We start from the raw sequence: 16,926 nt of genomic DNA on the forward strand, positions 1-16,926 counted from the left end.
ATGTATGTACACATATGACGCATATACATAGAATTAAAAAGTATATTTTGGATGTTCAGTAATAGTAAATAGATAGGGAAATTGTATCTCTTTGAGGCGAGGAGAAACCTAACCCTAACGCAAACTCTTGACCTGAGTGACATCAAGTTGGCCATCTTTAAGCCAGTCACATGACCTATAAGCCACCTCCCAGTCACATGATCATCAAGCCACTCCCACTTGGTCACATGGCTGGCAAGGCACACCCACAAAATAAGTCACATCCAGTTTGGTAATAATTTTTTTTTGCAGCCCTTCATTGATGGAAACCCTTCCTCTCAGACCAGAGGTAGGCAAACTTGGCTCTTCTATGACTTGTGGACTTCAACTCCCACAATTCCTAGCCAATCATGCTAGCTCAGGAATTCTGGGAGTTGAAGTCCACATGTCATAGAAGAGCCAACTTTGCCTATCCCTGTCTCCGACCAGCAGTATTTCTCAACCTTGGTCCTTTTTAGCAGAGTGGACTTCAATTCCCAGAATTCCCTACCCAGATGTGCTGTGCTGTGCTGGCGGGGGAATTCTGGGAGTTGAAGTCCACACCGCTTAAAGTGACCAAGGTTGAGAAATACTGATCTTAGAATTGAAGGACGGACTCCCATCTTCAATTTAAATTTTTTTTTTTTTAAAAAACCAGGAAGATAGATCTTTCCTTGTTCTAAAAACACTGTCGTTTCCCCCTGGTATCCAAGAAGGAGATTGTTGAGTATGTATAAAGCAATGTAAATAGTTGAATTTTGTTAGACGCCTCTGATTGGCTAAGACGCTGACAGTTGGGTTTCGGCGGGAAGTTAAAAAGTATAAAAGGAGCATCTGGTGCTGTGTAAAAGCCAGACGCGTTCCTGGCTGAAGTCACTTTCCGAATAGAGCTGAGCTAATAAAGGAACCGTTTAAAGAACGAGCTGTCTCAGACTTTTCACTGGCGACGTCGGACGGTCGAACCTACGATCTCCACCATGGACAACCTGCCTGTCGGAAATGCTCCTGACTTCTTCGACCCAGAGAAGACCACTTGGGACAACTACATATCAAAATTCGACATCTTCCTAGAAGCTGCGGGCATGAAGGACGCCGACAGCGACAGGAAGAGAGCCATTTTCCTGAATTATTGCAGCTCAGAAATATACGATCTTGCCCAGACTCTGACAGACCCGTTGCCGTCAAACTCCGTGACTTGGGACGCCTTGAAGACCAAGCTCGCCGCCCACTTCAAACCTACCAAGCCGGGTAGGGATCTTGAGTGGGTTCCAAGAGAGAAACTGGGCCAGACATCAATGCTGTGCTTTTGATAACAGAACGGAGAGCTTTGGCAGGTCTTTGCAGCCTCAGAATATAAGCAGCTTCGTGGGATCAAAATGGCTTTGGAAAAGCGAGCAACATCTCAATCCAACTGCAGCCAGATCCTTCCCTACCTGCCCACTGTATCCGAGCACTTCCTCTGTAAGATCTACGGTCTCGTTTACATTGTCCGTTGTCCTTGGCTGCAAAGCCAGCTTTAGGGATTTGAACATACCATCCATTCAAGCAGCTCTCTAAAAGAGGCCAGCAAACCAGGTTGCATTACACTGTGCTCTGTTCCAAAAAAACTGCACCGGAAATCTCCAAAACATAATTGTCTAAATTTTGAGGATGCAAAATAGAACATCTTAGAGGACTAAAGGTTGCTGGCTGTTACCTAGACGGCTGAGATTTCCAGCCAAGAATGTTGAAGTTCACATCTCACATTGACGAGATCCATCTGTCGGTTTCTAAGAGAAGAAGGCACAAAATCCATTTCAGGATCCCAGCATCCCATCTCAATGATTATGACCGCCTGGGTGTCATCTTCACAAGTTCCATTTTAGTGGCCATAACCGCCTGGGTGTGTTCTTCACAAGTCCTATTTTGGTGACCAAAACCAGTTGGGTGTCATCTTCTCCAACTCCATTTTAGTGACTGTAAACTTGCGATCTTCACAAGTTTCCATTTCAGCCAACCAACTGGATGTTATCTTCACAAATCTCATTTCAGTGGCCGTACCCAGCTGGGTGTCCTCTTCACAAGTCCCATTTTAGCCATCCGGTCTGGTTGGGTGTGATCTTCTAGACCAGTTCAAACCTGGGTAGCATTTCGCACCATCTTCTTGCCAGGTTGAACAGTCGGCGAAGAGAAAGTACCTTCCTTGATACCGATAGGCTGGGTGGAACCGGGAAAAAGAGAAACAACAGCATCATTAGCAAACTGCTTGGGCTGGAGAGAGAAACCAAACCAAGGGAAAAAAAGGTTCGCCATCACTGGCCTAGGGGAAGAGACTTCTCTGTGGTGGCCCCAGCCCTATTGCATTTTAATCTCGATTTCTAACATGTTTCTGTATTATTATTTTTTCTGTAAGCCGCCCTGAGTCTCAGGAAAAGGGCGGCATGGAAATCAAATGAATGAATGAATGGATGACTGAGTGAATGAGTGAGTGGGTGAACGAATGAAGGAAGGAATTAATTGATGAATGAATGAATGAATGAATAAACAAACAAACAAACAAACAACATTTAAACATTTAAATATGTTAAAGAGTTAAATAAGGTTCAGGAGAGAAGTGTTTTTAATAGGAAAGTGAACACAAGAACAAGGGGGCACCATCTGAGGTTAGTTGGGGGAAAGATCAGAAGCAACGTGAGAAAATATTATTTGACTGAAAGAGTAGTAGATGCCTGGAACAAACTTCCAGCAGACGTGGCTGGTAAATCCACAGTCATTGAAAGGGTTAAATAAGGTTCAGGAGGGAAGTGTTTTTAATAGAAAAGTGAACACAAGAACAAGGGGGCACCATCTGAGGTTAGTTAGGGGAAAGATCAGAAGCAATGTGAGAAAATATTATTTGACTGAAAGAGTAGTAGATGCCTGGAACAAACTTCCAGCAGACGTGGCTGGTAAATCCACAGGAACTGAATTTAAACATGCCTGGGATAAACGTAGACGCATCCTAAGATAAAATACAGGGAATAGCATCAGGGCAGACTAGATGGACCAGGAGGTCTTTTTCTGCCGTCAATCTTCTCTGCTTCTATAAATAAATAAGATGACCTACCAAAGTTGGTGGGCTGAGATTTTTGCGCAGATGCTCCTCGTAGGTGATGGCGTAGATGTCTGATTCTCCTGATGACCATCGTGGATTATCCCAAGAGTCACCGGGCTCAATTTTCTTCCCGTTTGGAAACTAAAACATTGAAAGGAAGCATAGGGACAATGCCTAGAGAGGCTTTGAATATCCAAGTCTCTTTGCACCTAGGAGATTGGATTGACTTCAGTAGGGGGCTGCTGCATGGAAGGTCCTGTACTCAATCCCGGTTGAAAAAACGGAGATGTGCAAACATCTCTGCGTCCTTGTCACGTGCACGCATGTGCCGGCGTGAGATTTGGCTTCGGTGCATGTACAGGAAGCGAAATCTCGCATGTTAAACTTCACCAATTTTTGGTGGGTTTTTTTGCTTCTGTAATGCAGTGTTTGCCAAGCTTGGCAACTTGAAGATATCTGGACTTCAACTCCCAGAATTCCCCAGCCAGCAAATGCTGGCTGGGGAATTCTGGGAGTTGAAGTCCAGATATCTTCAAGTTGCCAAGCTTGGCAAACACTGCCGTAATGTAACAGCCGACTTAACAACTCTTGACAAGAAAAGGTGCAAAAAGGGTCAAAATTCACTGAACGAATGTCTCGCTTAGAAACAAATTTTGGAGTCCATTCTGGTCATAAATCAAGGCCTACTTGTACTGCCACAACCAGCACTAAGGAAACTTTTTAAAATTAGCATATTGGGGGGGTATAAGAAGCCCCCCCTCAAAAGAAACTGAAAATTTGGGTGCATCTTATACTCTGAATGTAGCTTTTTTCTAAACTTTTTTTCCCAGCAACCCAACAAGAGGCTAACAATTTCCTCGCTCTTCCCAGCTTGCAGGCTTGTTTTTATTGCTACTCCCTCTGAAGAAGTATTTTTTTCAGCCCTAACCAGGTGCTAACGGTGCTTGCAGCATTTTTTCATTGTTACTCCAAATAAGTTTTTTTCCAGCCCTAAGACTTTGCAGGCTTGTTTTCATTGCTACTCCCTCTGACAAAATATTTTTTCCAGCCCTAACGAGGTGCTAACGATCTTCCCGGCTTGCAGGATTTTTTCATTGCTACTCCAAATAAGTTTTTTTCCAGCCCTAAGTCTTTGCAGGCTTGTTCTCATTGCTATTTGCTCTGAATAATTTTTTTCCCCAGCCCTAACCAGGGAATAAAATGAGGGAATAAAATAAGGATGCTAGTCAGATGAATACCTGGCAGGTAGTGATAGGCAAACCCAACGGTGCTCGGGTTCGGCAAGTTCGGACGAACTTTACGCAAAATTTGGCCTAACCCAAACCGAACCCAAATCCAAACGGGGCATCCTTCCCATGAAGAGATTCCGGGGGCGAAGCTTTGACGTCACCGGCAGGTTGCTAAGGACGCCAAGGTGATCACTTCCTGGATTCCATGGAATCCAGGAAGTGATCACCTTGGCGTCCTTAGCAACCTGCCGGTGACGTCAAAGCTCTGAACGCCGAACATGACCCTGAACTTTGCCCAAAGTTTGAAAAAATTTCAGGTTCGTGTTCGGCATACCGAACACTGCAAAATTCGGTACGGACTCGAATTGTGTGGGTTCGGTTAGCCCATCACTACTGGTAGGAAGCTTTCCCCCCCCTATTTTCCTGCCCCAAAACTAAGGTGCGTTTTATACTCTGAAAAATATGGTAGGGACTAACTACAGTAATACCTCATCTTACGAACCTAATTGGTTCCCGGGGGAGGTTCGTAAGATGAAAAGTTTGTAAGACTAAACATTGTTTCCCATAGGAAACAATGTAAGATCAATTAATCCGTGCAATGAAAAAAGAACCCGCAAAAAAACGCCCCCGCCTGGCTGTCACCTTTTGAAACAGCCGGGGGACTTCTCAGCATCCTCCTGAACCCGAACGCCAAACCCGAACTTCCGGGTTCGGCATTCAGGAGGATGCCGAGAAGCCCCCTGGCTGTTTTAAAAGGTGACAGCCGGGCGGCGGGGCTTCTCAGCGGCCTCCCGAACCCGAACTTTTGCCAAACTTCCGAACAACCCAAGATACGAACCCGGGGTTCAGAAATTTTTTGCCTCTTCTTATGAACTTTTTCCTTCTTACGAACCCACTGCCGCTGCCGCCGAGAAGCCCCGCCGCCCGGCTGTCATCTTTTGAAACAGCCAGGGGGCTTCTCGGCGGCCTCCCGAATGCCAAACCCGGAAGTTCGGGTTTGGCGTTCGGGTTCAGGAGGACGCTGGGAAGCCCCCCGGCTGTTTCAAAAAGCGACAGCCGGGCGGTGGGGCTTCTCGGCGGCGGCAGCAGCAGGTTCGTAAGAAGGAAAAAGTTCGTAAGAAGAGGCAAAAAATTTCTGAACCCCGGGTTCGTATCTCGGGTTGTTCGTAAGACGAAGGGTTCGTATCATGAGGTACCACTGTAATGACATTGTGGGAATGGGGGTTTTATGTAGGGGTAGTCCTTTTCCTTTTCTTTCCTGGGCAAATATTCACTGCAAACTCTGTACTCGGAGACCCAATTCCCCCTGACTGCTATGATCAACAGTCTCTTTCTGCCGAGCAGTTATAAATGGGAATTTCCCAGTGAGTTTCACCGAGCAACAATCTGCCATATTTTTTTTTCCAGATTGCCCCCAGTCTCTCATTATGCTCCCTTCGCTTTTGATCTCACCTGGCGTGACAGATAGTGGTGTTGATTCTCGGGTGGTGTTGGTGGCGCTTTCTTCTTTGCTACAAGGAGTAAGGCAGACAAAAGGTCACTTGGACTTTGCAGGGAGAACGAGCCGTTTCCTCTTTCAATTTTGGGCACTGGGAATTAAAACCCTCGACTTACAACCAGTTTGTTTAGTGACACTTCGGAACGTTACTTATGGCTGTTTTTACACTTACAACCATTTGCAGCATCTCCGTGATCACCTGATTGAAAGAAATGGAATGGAATGGAATGGAAAGGAAAGGAGGAAGGAAGGAAGGAAGGAAGGAAGGAAGGGAGAGAGGGAGGGAGGGAGGCAAGGGAAGGGAAGGAAAGGAAAGGAGAAAGGAAGGGAAGGGAAGGAGAAAGGAAGGAAGGGAGGGAGGGAGGGGAGGGAGGGAGGGAGGGAGGGAAGGGAGGGAAGGGAAGGAAGGAGGAAGGAAAGGAAAAGGAAATGAAAGGAGAAAGGAATGGAGGGAGGGAGGAAAGGAAAAGGAAAGGAAAGGAGAAAGGATGGGAGGGAGGGAAAGGAAGGAAAGGAGCAAGGAAAGGAAAGAGGGAGGGAGGAAGGAAGGAAAAGGAAAGGAAGGAAAGGGAAGGAAGGAAAAGGAAAGGAAAGGAGAGGAAGAATGAATGAATGAATGAATGAATGAAGGAAGGAAGGAAGGAAGGAAGGAAGGAAGGAGATTCTAATGAGAGTGAGGGAGGGTCTGAATGAAGATTTGCTTTAGCACTTGGCCACCACAAATGCTCCCGGACATGAGTGACATCGAGCTGCCTCCCTGCCACCCATCCAACCCTCAAGTTCCAACCGCAACCATGATGTAGCCCCCTGATATAGAAGGATGATAATGGCCAATGGTTTCCTAACTGATTGAACTCCGATTATCAGTGAATTCAACTTTATTCCTGACTGGCCTGGGGCCCAGCTCACCTTTCCGACGGCAAACCAGACAGACCACCAAGCACAGGAGCACAATGATCAGAAGCAACCCAAAAATGCAGCCAATCACAATCCCAGCAATGGCCCCGCCACTCAGATACGATTCTGAAAGAGAGAGAATCCAGATTTAAACTCACGTGGAGTTTTAAGCGTTGTTATTTTGTAATAGCTTCTAAATTTCATGTTCATGGTGCAAGATTTGAATCCACCTCCGTTCCTGCTGCCTTTCTTAATTTTGGACCTTAATGTTGAACCACTTAGAGCAGTGGCTCTTGACCTTTTCAATGCCGCGACCCCTTAATACAGTTCCTCTTGTTGTGGTGACCCCCAACCATAAGTCTAGCACCAATTCTCCCAACAGAGCTTTAAGCTGATTGGCAGGAGGGTCAGAGGGACACCCCCACTGTCAACGCCTGATTGGTCGGATTGTAAAAATATGTTCCCAGGCGCCAGAATAAAAGCTTTAGTTGTTGTTGTTGTTGTTGTTATTATTATTATTATTATTATTATTATTATTATTATTTATTAGATTTGTATGCCGCCCCTCTCCGAAGACTCAGGGCGGCTAACAACAATAAAAAAGACAATGTAAACAAATCTAATATTAAAAATAATCTTAAAAACCCCAATTTAAAGAACCACTCATACATACAAGCATACCATGTATAAATTCTATAAGCCTAGGGGGAAGGGAAAATTTCAATTCCCCCATGCCTGATGACAGAGGTGGGTTTTAAGGAGTTTGCGAAAGGCAAGGAGGGTGGGGGCAACTCTGATATCTGGGGGGAGCTGGTTCCAGAGGGTTGGGGCCGCCACAGAGAAGGCTCTTCTCCTGGGTCCCGCCAAACGACATTGTTTAGTCGACGGGACCCGGAGAAGTTCCTAACACTATGGGAAATTTGTCTTTTCCCAGGGTCTAGGCAACCCCTGTGAAATGGTCGTTCGACCCCCAAAGGGGTCCCGACCCCTAGGTTGAGAACCACTGACTTAGAGCCACCATTCCAAGAATTGATTCACTCAGAAATATTTCAGATCCAGTAGTCTTGTCCATGTCACGCTTCCTCGAAATCCTAAATCAGTGTTTCTCCATCTGAGCAATTTTAAGGTATCTGGTCTTAAACACCCAAAATCCCCCCCTCCCATTAAGTTGAAGTCCACATATCTTAAAGTTATTAATATTGAGAAACGCTGTGCTAGATTTTCAAAACATTCTAGAAACTGTTAAAAGTAGAAATATTCAGATTTGTTTATCCATTCACGCATTCCACATATTCTTATTTCATTCGTCATTTTTACAAACACCTTTTATTTACATATTATGATACTTTTTTAATCTATCACCTTTTTTTCTAAGTTCAATCCATTGATACCATTGTTCCCATATATTAAAATAATTGGAATCTTTTTGGCCCCATAGTTCTATTGTAAATCTGTCCATTTTGGGACATTCGTAAATTTTATTAATTATTTTACTTTCTACAGTTATTTCTGGGTTTTTCCAAAAGTGTGCAAATACTATCCTGGATAAACAAAAATGGAAATATGTAGAATTGCTCAAAGAATTATTGCATTAATTAATTTAAAGGAAAGATTTGAAAACTAATAAATTTTTATTTATTTTTTTAAATGGAAAGCTGAAATATTCAAATTTGAGCCAGTAGTTTAAGCCAAAGGTCATGCTAAAAGTGAAGTTAGATTCTGAGTTTTTAAATCCATGGTTAGTTTTATAATAGGCCAGAATCCCAGTAAGTTATTTTTTTTCCTAAAGATTTTGTTTTTTGGCGGCACAGAGAAACACAGACCTCCTTCAATCATACTTTGATGATTACTGTAAAAGAGTTTAAAGTACACAGCAAGCATTGTCCTTATACTGAATTGGCTTTATTGGATTTTAGCAACATCATAATGAATCAAAGCTGCGGATTTGTTCAATACTTATCAAAGTTTGCTGAGTTTACTAATGTAACCGCAGTACTGCAATTGTCGTTACTCTCGGTGATGTCATCACATTAAGAAATATATCCTTTCTATTATATATGAATGGGATCATCGTGAAACATAGAAACATAGAAACATAGAAGATTGTCGGCAGATAAAGACCTCATGGTCCATCTAGTCTGCCCTTATACTATTTCCTGTATTTTATCTTAGGATGGATATATGTTTATCCCAGGCATGTTTAAATTCAGTTACTGTGGATTTATCTACCACGTCTGCTGGAAGTTTGTTCCAAGGATCTACTACTCTTTCAGTAAAATAATATTTTCTCACGTTGCTTTTGATCTTTCCCCCAACTAACTTCAGATTGTGTCCCCTTGTTCTTGTGTTTACTTTCCTATTAAAAACACTTCCCTCCTGGACCTTATTTAACCCTTTAACATGTTTAAATGTTTCGATCATGTCCCCCCTTTCCCTTCTGTCCTCCAGACTCTACAGATTGAGTTCATGAAGTCTTTCCTGATACGTTTTATGCTTAAGACCTTCCACCATTCTTGTAGCCCGTCTTTGGACCCATTCAATTTTGTCAATATCTTTTTGTAGCTGAGGTCTCCAGAACTGGACACAGTATTCCAAATGTGGTCTCACCAGCATTCTATATAGCGGGATCATAATCTCCCTCTTCCTGCTTGTTATACCTCTAGCTATGCAGCCAAGCATCCTACTTGCTTTCCCTACCGCCTGACTGCACTGTTCACCCATTTTGAGACTGTCAGAAATCACTACCCCTAAATCCTTTTCTTCTGAAGTTAGCACTTGGCCACCACATAATAAATACAATAACAGCAACAACATCAACAACAACAACAGAGTGGGAAGGGACCTCGGAGGTCTTCTAGTCCAACCCCCTGCTTAGGCAGGAAACCCTACACTACTTCAGAATGATGGTTATCCAACATCTGCTTAAAAACTTCCAGTGTTGGAGCATTCATAACTTCTGGAGGCAAGCTGTTCCACTGATCAACCGTTCTGACTGTCAGGAAATTTTTCCTTAGTTCTAAGTTGCTTCTCTCCTTGTTTAGTTTCCACCCATTGCTTCTTGTCCTACTCTCAAGTGCTTTGGAGAATAGGTGGACTCCTTCTTCTTTGTGGCAACCCCTGAGATACTGGAACACTGCTATCATGTCTCCCCTGTTCCTGCTTTTCATTAAACTAGGTATTGCAATTCCTGCAACTGTTCTTCCTATGTTTTAGCCTCCAATCCCCTAATCATCTTTGTTGCTCTTCTCTGCATTTTTTCTAGAGTTTCAACATCCTCTTTGCATTGTGGCGACCCAAATATAGTACATCCTATTGTGGTTTGGTAATATATTTCCAAAACCACCCACAAAACCTGCGGCTACTAAATCTGAGTTACCTACCTGGGTGGAGGGTGTAAATTTCAGTGGCGTTCCCAGCTTGGGATCCCAGATAAGGCACTATCCGGAACGCATAAGCCGTTTGGGGCTGCAAACCTACGACAGTCGTGGATCGGTTGGTTGCGCCTAGTTTTTCCACCGTACTCCATTCCTCCGCAGAACGCTGTGGCTTTGGACCTTGCATCCATATGACAAAACTGGTCACCGCTGACCCACTCGGGACGGTCCAAGTCAGCAAGGCAGTGCCTGGATGGGGTCCACTTGACAAAGTCCAGTCAGAGATCGAGGGACCTGTGAAAAGAAGCAAACTCCTTGGGTTTTTTTTTTACATAGATATGAAACGTAAGCAATTAGACCTTCCCCAAATTAAAACCTATTGTGTATTGGTTTACAAAATGCATGATGTATTGGGAATGACCTTGGGAGAAGGATGAAGGAATGTTGCCAAGGGAACAGTCGGATAAGAGGCAGCACAGCCCATAACTGTACAGTGTGGTACCTCTACTTACGAACTTAATTCGTTCCGTGACCAGGTCCTTGTGGAAAAGTTTGTAAGAAGAAGCATTTTTTCCAATAGGAATCAATGTAAAAGCAAATAATGCATGCGATTGGGGAAACCACAGGGAGGTTGGAGGTCCTATTTCTTCCCAGGAGATTCCTAGAACAGCCCCACAGAGGTTTCTTCTCACCTTCTCCAGCCCTGTTTCCTCCCAGGAGATTCCTAGAGAGGCCCCATGGAGGCTTTTTCCTGGCTTTTCCGGCCCTGTTTCCTCCCAAGAGATTCCTAGAGAGGCCCCACGGAGGTTTCTCCATACCTTTTCCGGCTTTGTTTCCTCCCAGGAGATTCCTAGAGAGGCTTCTCCTCACCTTTTCCGGCCCTGTTTCCTCCCAGGAGATTCCTAGAGAGGCCCCACGGAGGCTTCTTCCTGCCTTTTCCAGCCCTGTTTCCTCCCAGGAGATACCTAGAGAAGCCCCACGGAGGCTTCTCCCTGCTTTTTCCAGCCCTGTTTCCTCCCAGGAGATTCCTAGAGAGGCTTCTCCCCACCTTTTCTGGCCCTGTTTCCTCCCAGGAGATTCCTAGAGAGGCCCCACAGAGGCTTCTCCCTGCCTTTTCTGGTTACAGTTTCGGAAGCTCAGGTTTGTAAGTGGAAAACGGTTTTTGAGAAGAGGCAAAAAAAATATCTTGAACACCCGGTTCTTATCTAGAAAAGTCCGTAAGTAGAGGCATTTGTAGGTAGAGGTACCGCTCTATCTAGCATTATCTCTCCTTGCATAGGCATAGCTCACCGACAATAGTGAGGTTAGATCGCTGAGATCCCAGTGGATTGGAGCAGATGGCGCTGTAATCTCCCAGATCCTGGGGAGCAGTGAAATTCCAGATGGTGAGATGCATTTTATCAGGACTGAGCTGATAATGGCTTCCGGCAGGAATCAGCGAGCGCTTATCTCTAAACCATTCAATTTCCACAGGATTGAAGGTGCCTTGGCAATGCAGCTGCATAGTCACCAGCCCTCTGGGGTCACTAGATGCCTGGAATGACAATGTCACTCCTGAGGGGGCTTCTGGAGAAAGAGAAGAGAAAGAGACGGGTGGAAAAAGACACAGTCTTCGCAAACTTTGAATTGTGATAGGTGTGGCTGATTTATTGCATCAGCAGCACCTAGCAGGCCAGCTCAAATGTGAAAATGTGAGGAATGGGACGTTGGGTTTGTTTTATGGAAATGTTTGTTTCATGGAATTTTGTATTTTATCATTGCCCTTGCTTCTTTTGCCTTTATTTTCTTCCAAGGTTTTTCAGGCCAACAAATGTGAGGATCTGTCCTTCTGATCTTCATAACTGCAAATTTTTGAATTAGGTCAGGATGAAGGACTAATTATTTCAGATGCATGGGGCATTAAACCTCTAATTTCCTCAAATCAGGGGCTCACTTTTTTTAAAATCTCTGTCTGTCTGTCTGTCTGTCTATCTATCTATATACCTACCTACCTACCTACCTATCTATCCATTATCATCTATCTATCTATCTATCTATCTATCTATCTATCTATCTATCTATCTATCTATCTACCTATCCATTATCATCTATCTATCTATCTATCTATCTATCTATCCATCCATCCATCCATCCATCCATCCATCTATTATCTATCTATCTATCTATCTATCTATCTATCCATCCATCCATCCATCCATTATCATCTATCTATCTATCTATCTATCTATCTATCTATCTATCTATCTATCTATCTATCTATCTATCTATCTATCCTTAAGATTTTCATTAATATTAATTGTTTCTTCGTTGCTTATTTGAACCCTATGACAATCATTAAGTGTTGTACCACTGTGCATGTACCACCATCTTATTTTTGGGTTTTTTGCTGGAACTGGGCATGGATAGTTTAGCGAAAAGGAGGGTCCGAGGGGACATGATAGCAGTATACAGATATTTGAGGGGTTGCCACAGAGAGAAGGGGGTCACACTATTTTCCAGGGCAACAGAGGGCCAGACCAGGAGCAACAGATGGAAACTGACCAAGGAGAGATTCCACCTGGAAATAAGGAAGAACTTTCTGATGGTGACACATCCCTTGACACATTCAAAAGACAATTGCCCTGCCATCTGGTTGGGGTGGTGTAGGGTTTCCTGCTTGAGCAGGGGGTTGGACTTGATGACCTGCAAGGTCCCTTTCAACTCTAATAATAAATAAAATAAAATAAATTCAGTGAGTAGATGTTATGTTCATGGCCCCCAGGCCTGCTGGCAGAGTCAGGTCTTCCGGGCCTTTCAGAAGGCCAGTAGGGTGGGAATATTACGGAAAACAGGAGGCAGTTGGTTCCAAAGGGCCAGGGCAGCCACAGAGAAGGCCCTCCCTTGCAGGCCCGCCAACCTGCTCAGAGGAGGCCAACTCTGTGTGATCTAATTGGTCTCTGAGAAGTACGCAGCAGATACAACCAAGAACCATTTTAGACAGTTCACGACAACTCGGCTGTTTTCTTCATCTCACCTGGAATCATGGTGCAGTTGGCTTGCCCAGTTAAATGATGACCCAGACAAGTGACTTTGGTGCCATTGATCCCAGCAAGCAAGGGGGGCACCAGCAGGCTCTGCAATTCAGAGGCACCAACTTCCGTCGTGGTCACGGGGAGTCCCTGGAGAGTGAGAGTAGGAGGGGGCGAAGCTCCACCCCAGGAGCAGGTGAAAAGTAAGGCAGAATTATTTCGCGCCGAAGTCACGGAACAACGAGGGGCTCCCCAAGGAGCTTCTGGAGAGGAGAAACCAAAAAGAAAGAGAAAAAAGAAAGAAAGAAAGAAAGAATAGGATGAGTAATCATTCATGCACTTTTCTCGACTCAGAATACTGTATAATAATAATAATAATAATAATAATAATAATAATTATTATTATTATTATTATTATTATTATTATTTATTGGATTTGTATGCCACCCCTCTCCGCAAACTCGGGGCGGCTAACAACAATAATAAACACAACATGTACAATCCAATAATAAAAAACAACTAAAAACCCCTATTATAAAACCAAACATACACACAAACATACCATGCATAACTTGTAATGTCCTAGGGGGAAGAGCTATCTCAACTCCCCCATGCCTGGCGGTATAAATGAGTCTTGAGTAGTTTACGAAAGACAGGGAGGGTGGGGGCAGTTCTAATCTCCGGGGGGAGTTGCTTCCAGAGGGCCGGGGCCGCCACAGAGAAGGCTCTTCCCCTGGGGCCCGCCGACCGACATTGTTTAGTCGACGGGACCCGGAGAAGGCCAACTCTGTGGGACCTTATCGGTCGCTGGGATTCGTGCGGTAGCAGGCGGTTCCGGAGGTACTCTGGTCCATTGCCATGTAGGGCTTGGACCTTAAGAACTTAATTCGTTCCGTGATCAGGTTCTTAAGTGGAAAAGTTTGTAGGTAGAAGCAATTTTTTCCCATAGGAATCAATGTAAAAGCAAATAATGCGTGCAAACCTATTAAGAAAGAAATAAAAGCTCGGAATTTGGGTGGGAGGAGGAGGAGGAAGAAGAGGAGGAGGACAGTCACTGCCAAAGGAAGAATCCAAAACTATAAGGCTTTAAAAAAAAATAAGAGGGACTCTGAGGAAGTGGCCGGAGAAAGGAAAATGCTCCCTTCACTCTGGGCTGCCCAGAGTGAAGGGAGTGTTTCTTTTCTCTGGGTGCTGGCAGAGGTTTATTCCCTTTCCAAAGAAAGGAAAATGCTTTGTTCGCTCTGGACTGCCAAAACCTCCTTAAGCACCACTGAAAGGCTCCTCTGGCAGCCCAGAAAAGCCCGAGATGGCTGGGATTAAAAGGGGAATGGCAGGAAACTGGCCAGGCCTTCGTGCCGCTCTCAAATTTCCTGGGAAATTTTTCCGGGCTTGGGTTCTTAAGTAGAAAATGGTTCTTGAGAAGAGGCAAAAAAATTGAACACCCGGCTCTTATCTAGAAAAGTTCTCAAGTAGAGGTACCACTGTATTTTCGTTTCGTTTCTCCGAAGACTCGGGGCAGCTCACAGAATAGATACAAACATAGGCATGTAGCACAAATCTAATAATTTAAAATACAACTAACAACCCTAATGCAATACGCAATCAGAAGGGCGGCATTAAAAAATGGAATAAATAAAAATAAATAAATAAAATATCGCTGGGGCACATGCCGGCGACGTGTGCACGCAAGAGAACGGAAGCTGCATGCACAGTGCATTGTGTGCTACCGGTGCACTGCCCTCTATTGTACTGGTAGCAGCCTTATACTGGTTTTAAAGTTAGAATTTTTAAAAGATTTTTAATTATACTAATCGGATCAATTGTATTATTATGTCTTTTATATATGCTGTGAGCCGCCCCGAGTCCTTGGAGAGGAAACGGATTGTAGTGTTTATTATTATTATTATTATTATTATTATTATTATTATTATTATTAATTAGATTTGTATGCCGCCCCTCTCCGTAGACTCGGGGCGGCTCACAACAACAGTAACACAATATATAACAAATCTAGTGTTCCAAGATGAAAGACAGAGCGAGTTGCAAATGCTAAGTCAGTGTTCTTCAACCAGGGTGCCGCGGCACACTAGTGTGCCGTGGAACATGGTAAGGTGTGCCACAAGAGGGTAGAGAGAAAGAGAAAGAAAGCAAGAGCGAGAGAGAGAGAAAGAAAGAAAGCAAGAGAGAGAGAGATAAAGAAAGAAAGAGAGAGAGAAAAAGAAAGAGAGAGAAAGAGAAAGCCAGAGAGAGAAGGGGGAGAGAGAGAAAGAAAGAAAGCAAGAGAGAGAAAGAAAGCGAGAGTGTGTGAGAGAAAGAAAGCAAGAGAGAAAGAGAGAAATAAGGAGAGAAAGAGAGAAAGAAGGAAAGAGAGAGAAGGAGAGTGAGAGAGAAATGAGAGAAAAAAGGGGAGAAAAAAAGAGAAATGAGAAAATGATTGAGGCAGAGAAGGAGAGGAAAGAGAGAGAAACAAAAGAGAGAGAGAAGTGACTCTTGATTTAAAGCATATGATAAAAAGCACCCAAAGAATAAGAGAGAAAAGAACCCCAGCCCTCACCTGTTTTTGGAAATGGTTCAAGAGTGTGTATACAAACACACAAGGGGGGGGGATAATATGTATAATATATACTGCCTTAGAGTGTCATTTTGCTTGGTGGTGTGCCCCAGGATTTTGTAAATGTAAAAACTGTGCCGCAGCTCAAAAAAGGTTGAAAATCACTGCGCTAAGTTAACCAGGAAGGACCGCGGAGGGCACTTTGGCTGGAATTCTTCACACTCTCCAGCGCAGATTAAAAAGAACAGCTGAGCAGGTTCATTTCTTGAAACTCGCACTTTCTTTCCTGTAACTCAATCGCCACTTAACTTTTCTCTTCCCCAAACCTCGCTCTTACTCACAGTCAGCATTTCCAATCTTTCCTACCGGTCCAACCAACTCAACGTCTTACAGAAAAGTGCAAGGACATTGTTCTTAACAACGGACCGCGTTTAAGTTCCAAAGCACATCCGCAATCACCCCAATTCAAAATCCATTTCAGGATGGTAATTCATAGCAGTGTCATTTTGAGTTCTGGGCAGTGATGGGCTACTACAGGTACGGACAGGTACGTAGTACCAGTAGAAAAATTTTGATTTTTTAATTTTATTCTTTTCCCTTCTGGGCTCTGGGTATGTTTTCCTTATTGCAGTAAATGAGGTTGAATGTGTATAATTTTAGCTGTGCGTGCATGTGTACATACGCATACGGTTTATATAGTAGATAGTGTATATTTTTGTGTGCCTGTGTGTAATATGTATGTACACATATGGCATATAGACATAGAATTAAGTAGTATATTTTGGATGTTCAGTAATAGTAAACAGATAGGGAAATTGTATCTCATTGAGGCGAGGAGAGGCCAGGCACCCTAACCCTAACCCTTGACGTGAATGACATCAAGTTGGCCACCTTTAAGCCAGCCACATGACCTTTAAGCCACCGCCCGGTCACATGGCTGGCAAGCCACACCTACAAAATAAGCCACACCCACAGTGTGATAGTAAAAAAAAATTTGGAGCCCTTCATTGGTTCTGGGCCACTTTTCTGTTCCAATGACAGTAGTATAGTGCAGCTCAGCTGGATCAGAAGTTGGGGGAAAATCTATGAAAATGGTCACTTTGAACAGGGATCCACCTAGTTTGCAATGCTGGACTTAATGTCCATAGGTCTTTGCCACGGTGGCGCAGTGGTTAGAATGCGGTACTGCAGGCTACTTCTGCTGACTCCGGGATGACTGCAAATCTCACCAGGCTCAAGGTTGACTCAGCCTTCCATCCTTTCGAGATGGGTAAAATG

General features: G+C 44.0%; 1 protein-coding gene across 2 annotated transcripts in view; it reads right to left on the minus strand.

Moving 5' to 3' along the window:
- Positions 1 to 653: 653 nt before the first annotated feature.
- The window catches only part of VSIG10L (V-set and immunoglobulin domain containing 10 like), a 48,657-nt gene continuing 32,384 nt past the window's right edge, over positions 654 to 16,926 (minus strand). For both annotated transcript variants that reach the window (XM_070764085.1, XM_070764084.1), the window contains 7 exons: positions 13,103 to 13,360; positions 11,380 to 11,655; positions 10,096 to 10,383; positions 6,728 to 6,841; positions 5,773 to 5,831; positions 3,104 to 3,232; positions 654 to 2,214 (listed from right to left, as the gene is read on the minus strand). In XM_070764085.1, the coding sequence (XP_070620186.1) occupies positions 2,131 to 2,214; positions 3,104 to 3,232; positions 5,773 to 5,831; positions 6,728 to 6,841; positions 10,096 to 10,383; positions 11,380 to 11,655; positions 13,103 to 13,360 (1,208 nt within the window). In that variant the 3' untranslated portion in view covers positions 654 to 2,130. The remainder of the gene's footprint in view (positions 2,215 to 3,103; positions 3,233 to 5,772; positions 5,832 to 6,727; positions 6,842 to 10,095; positions 10,384 to 11,379; positions 11,656 to 13,102; positions 13,361 to 16,926) is intronic.

The sequence above is a fragment of the Erythrolamprus reginae genome, chromosome 11 (assembly GCF_031021105.1).
Source record: "Erythrolamprus reginae isolate rEryReg1 chromosome 11, rEryReg1.hap1, whole genome shotgun sequence".
Taxonomy (NCBI): Eukaryota; Metazoa; Chordata; class Lepidosauria; order Squamata; family Dipsadidae; genus Erythrolamprus; species Erythrolamprus reginae.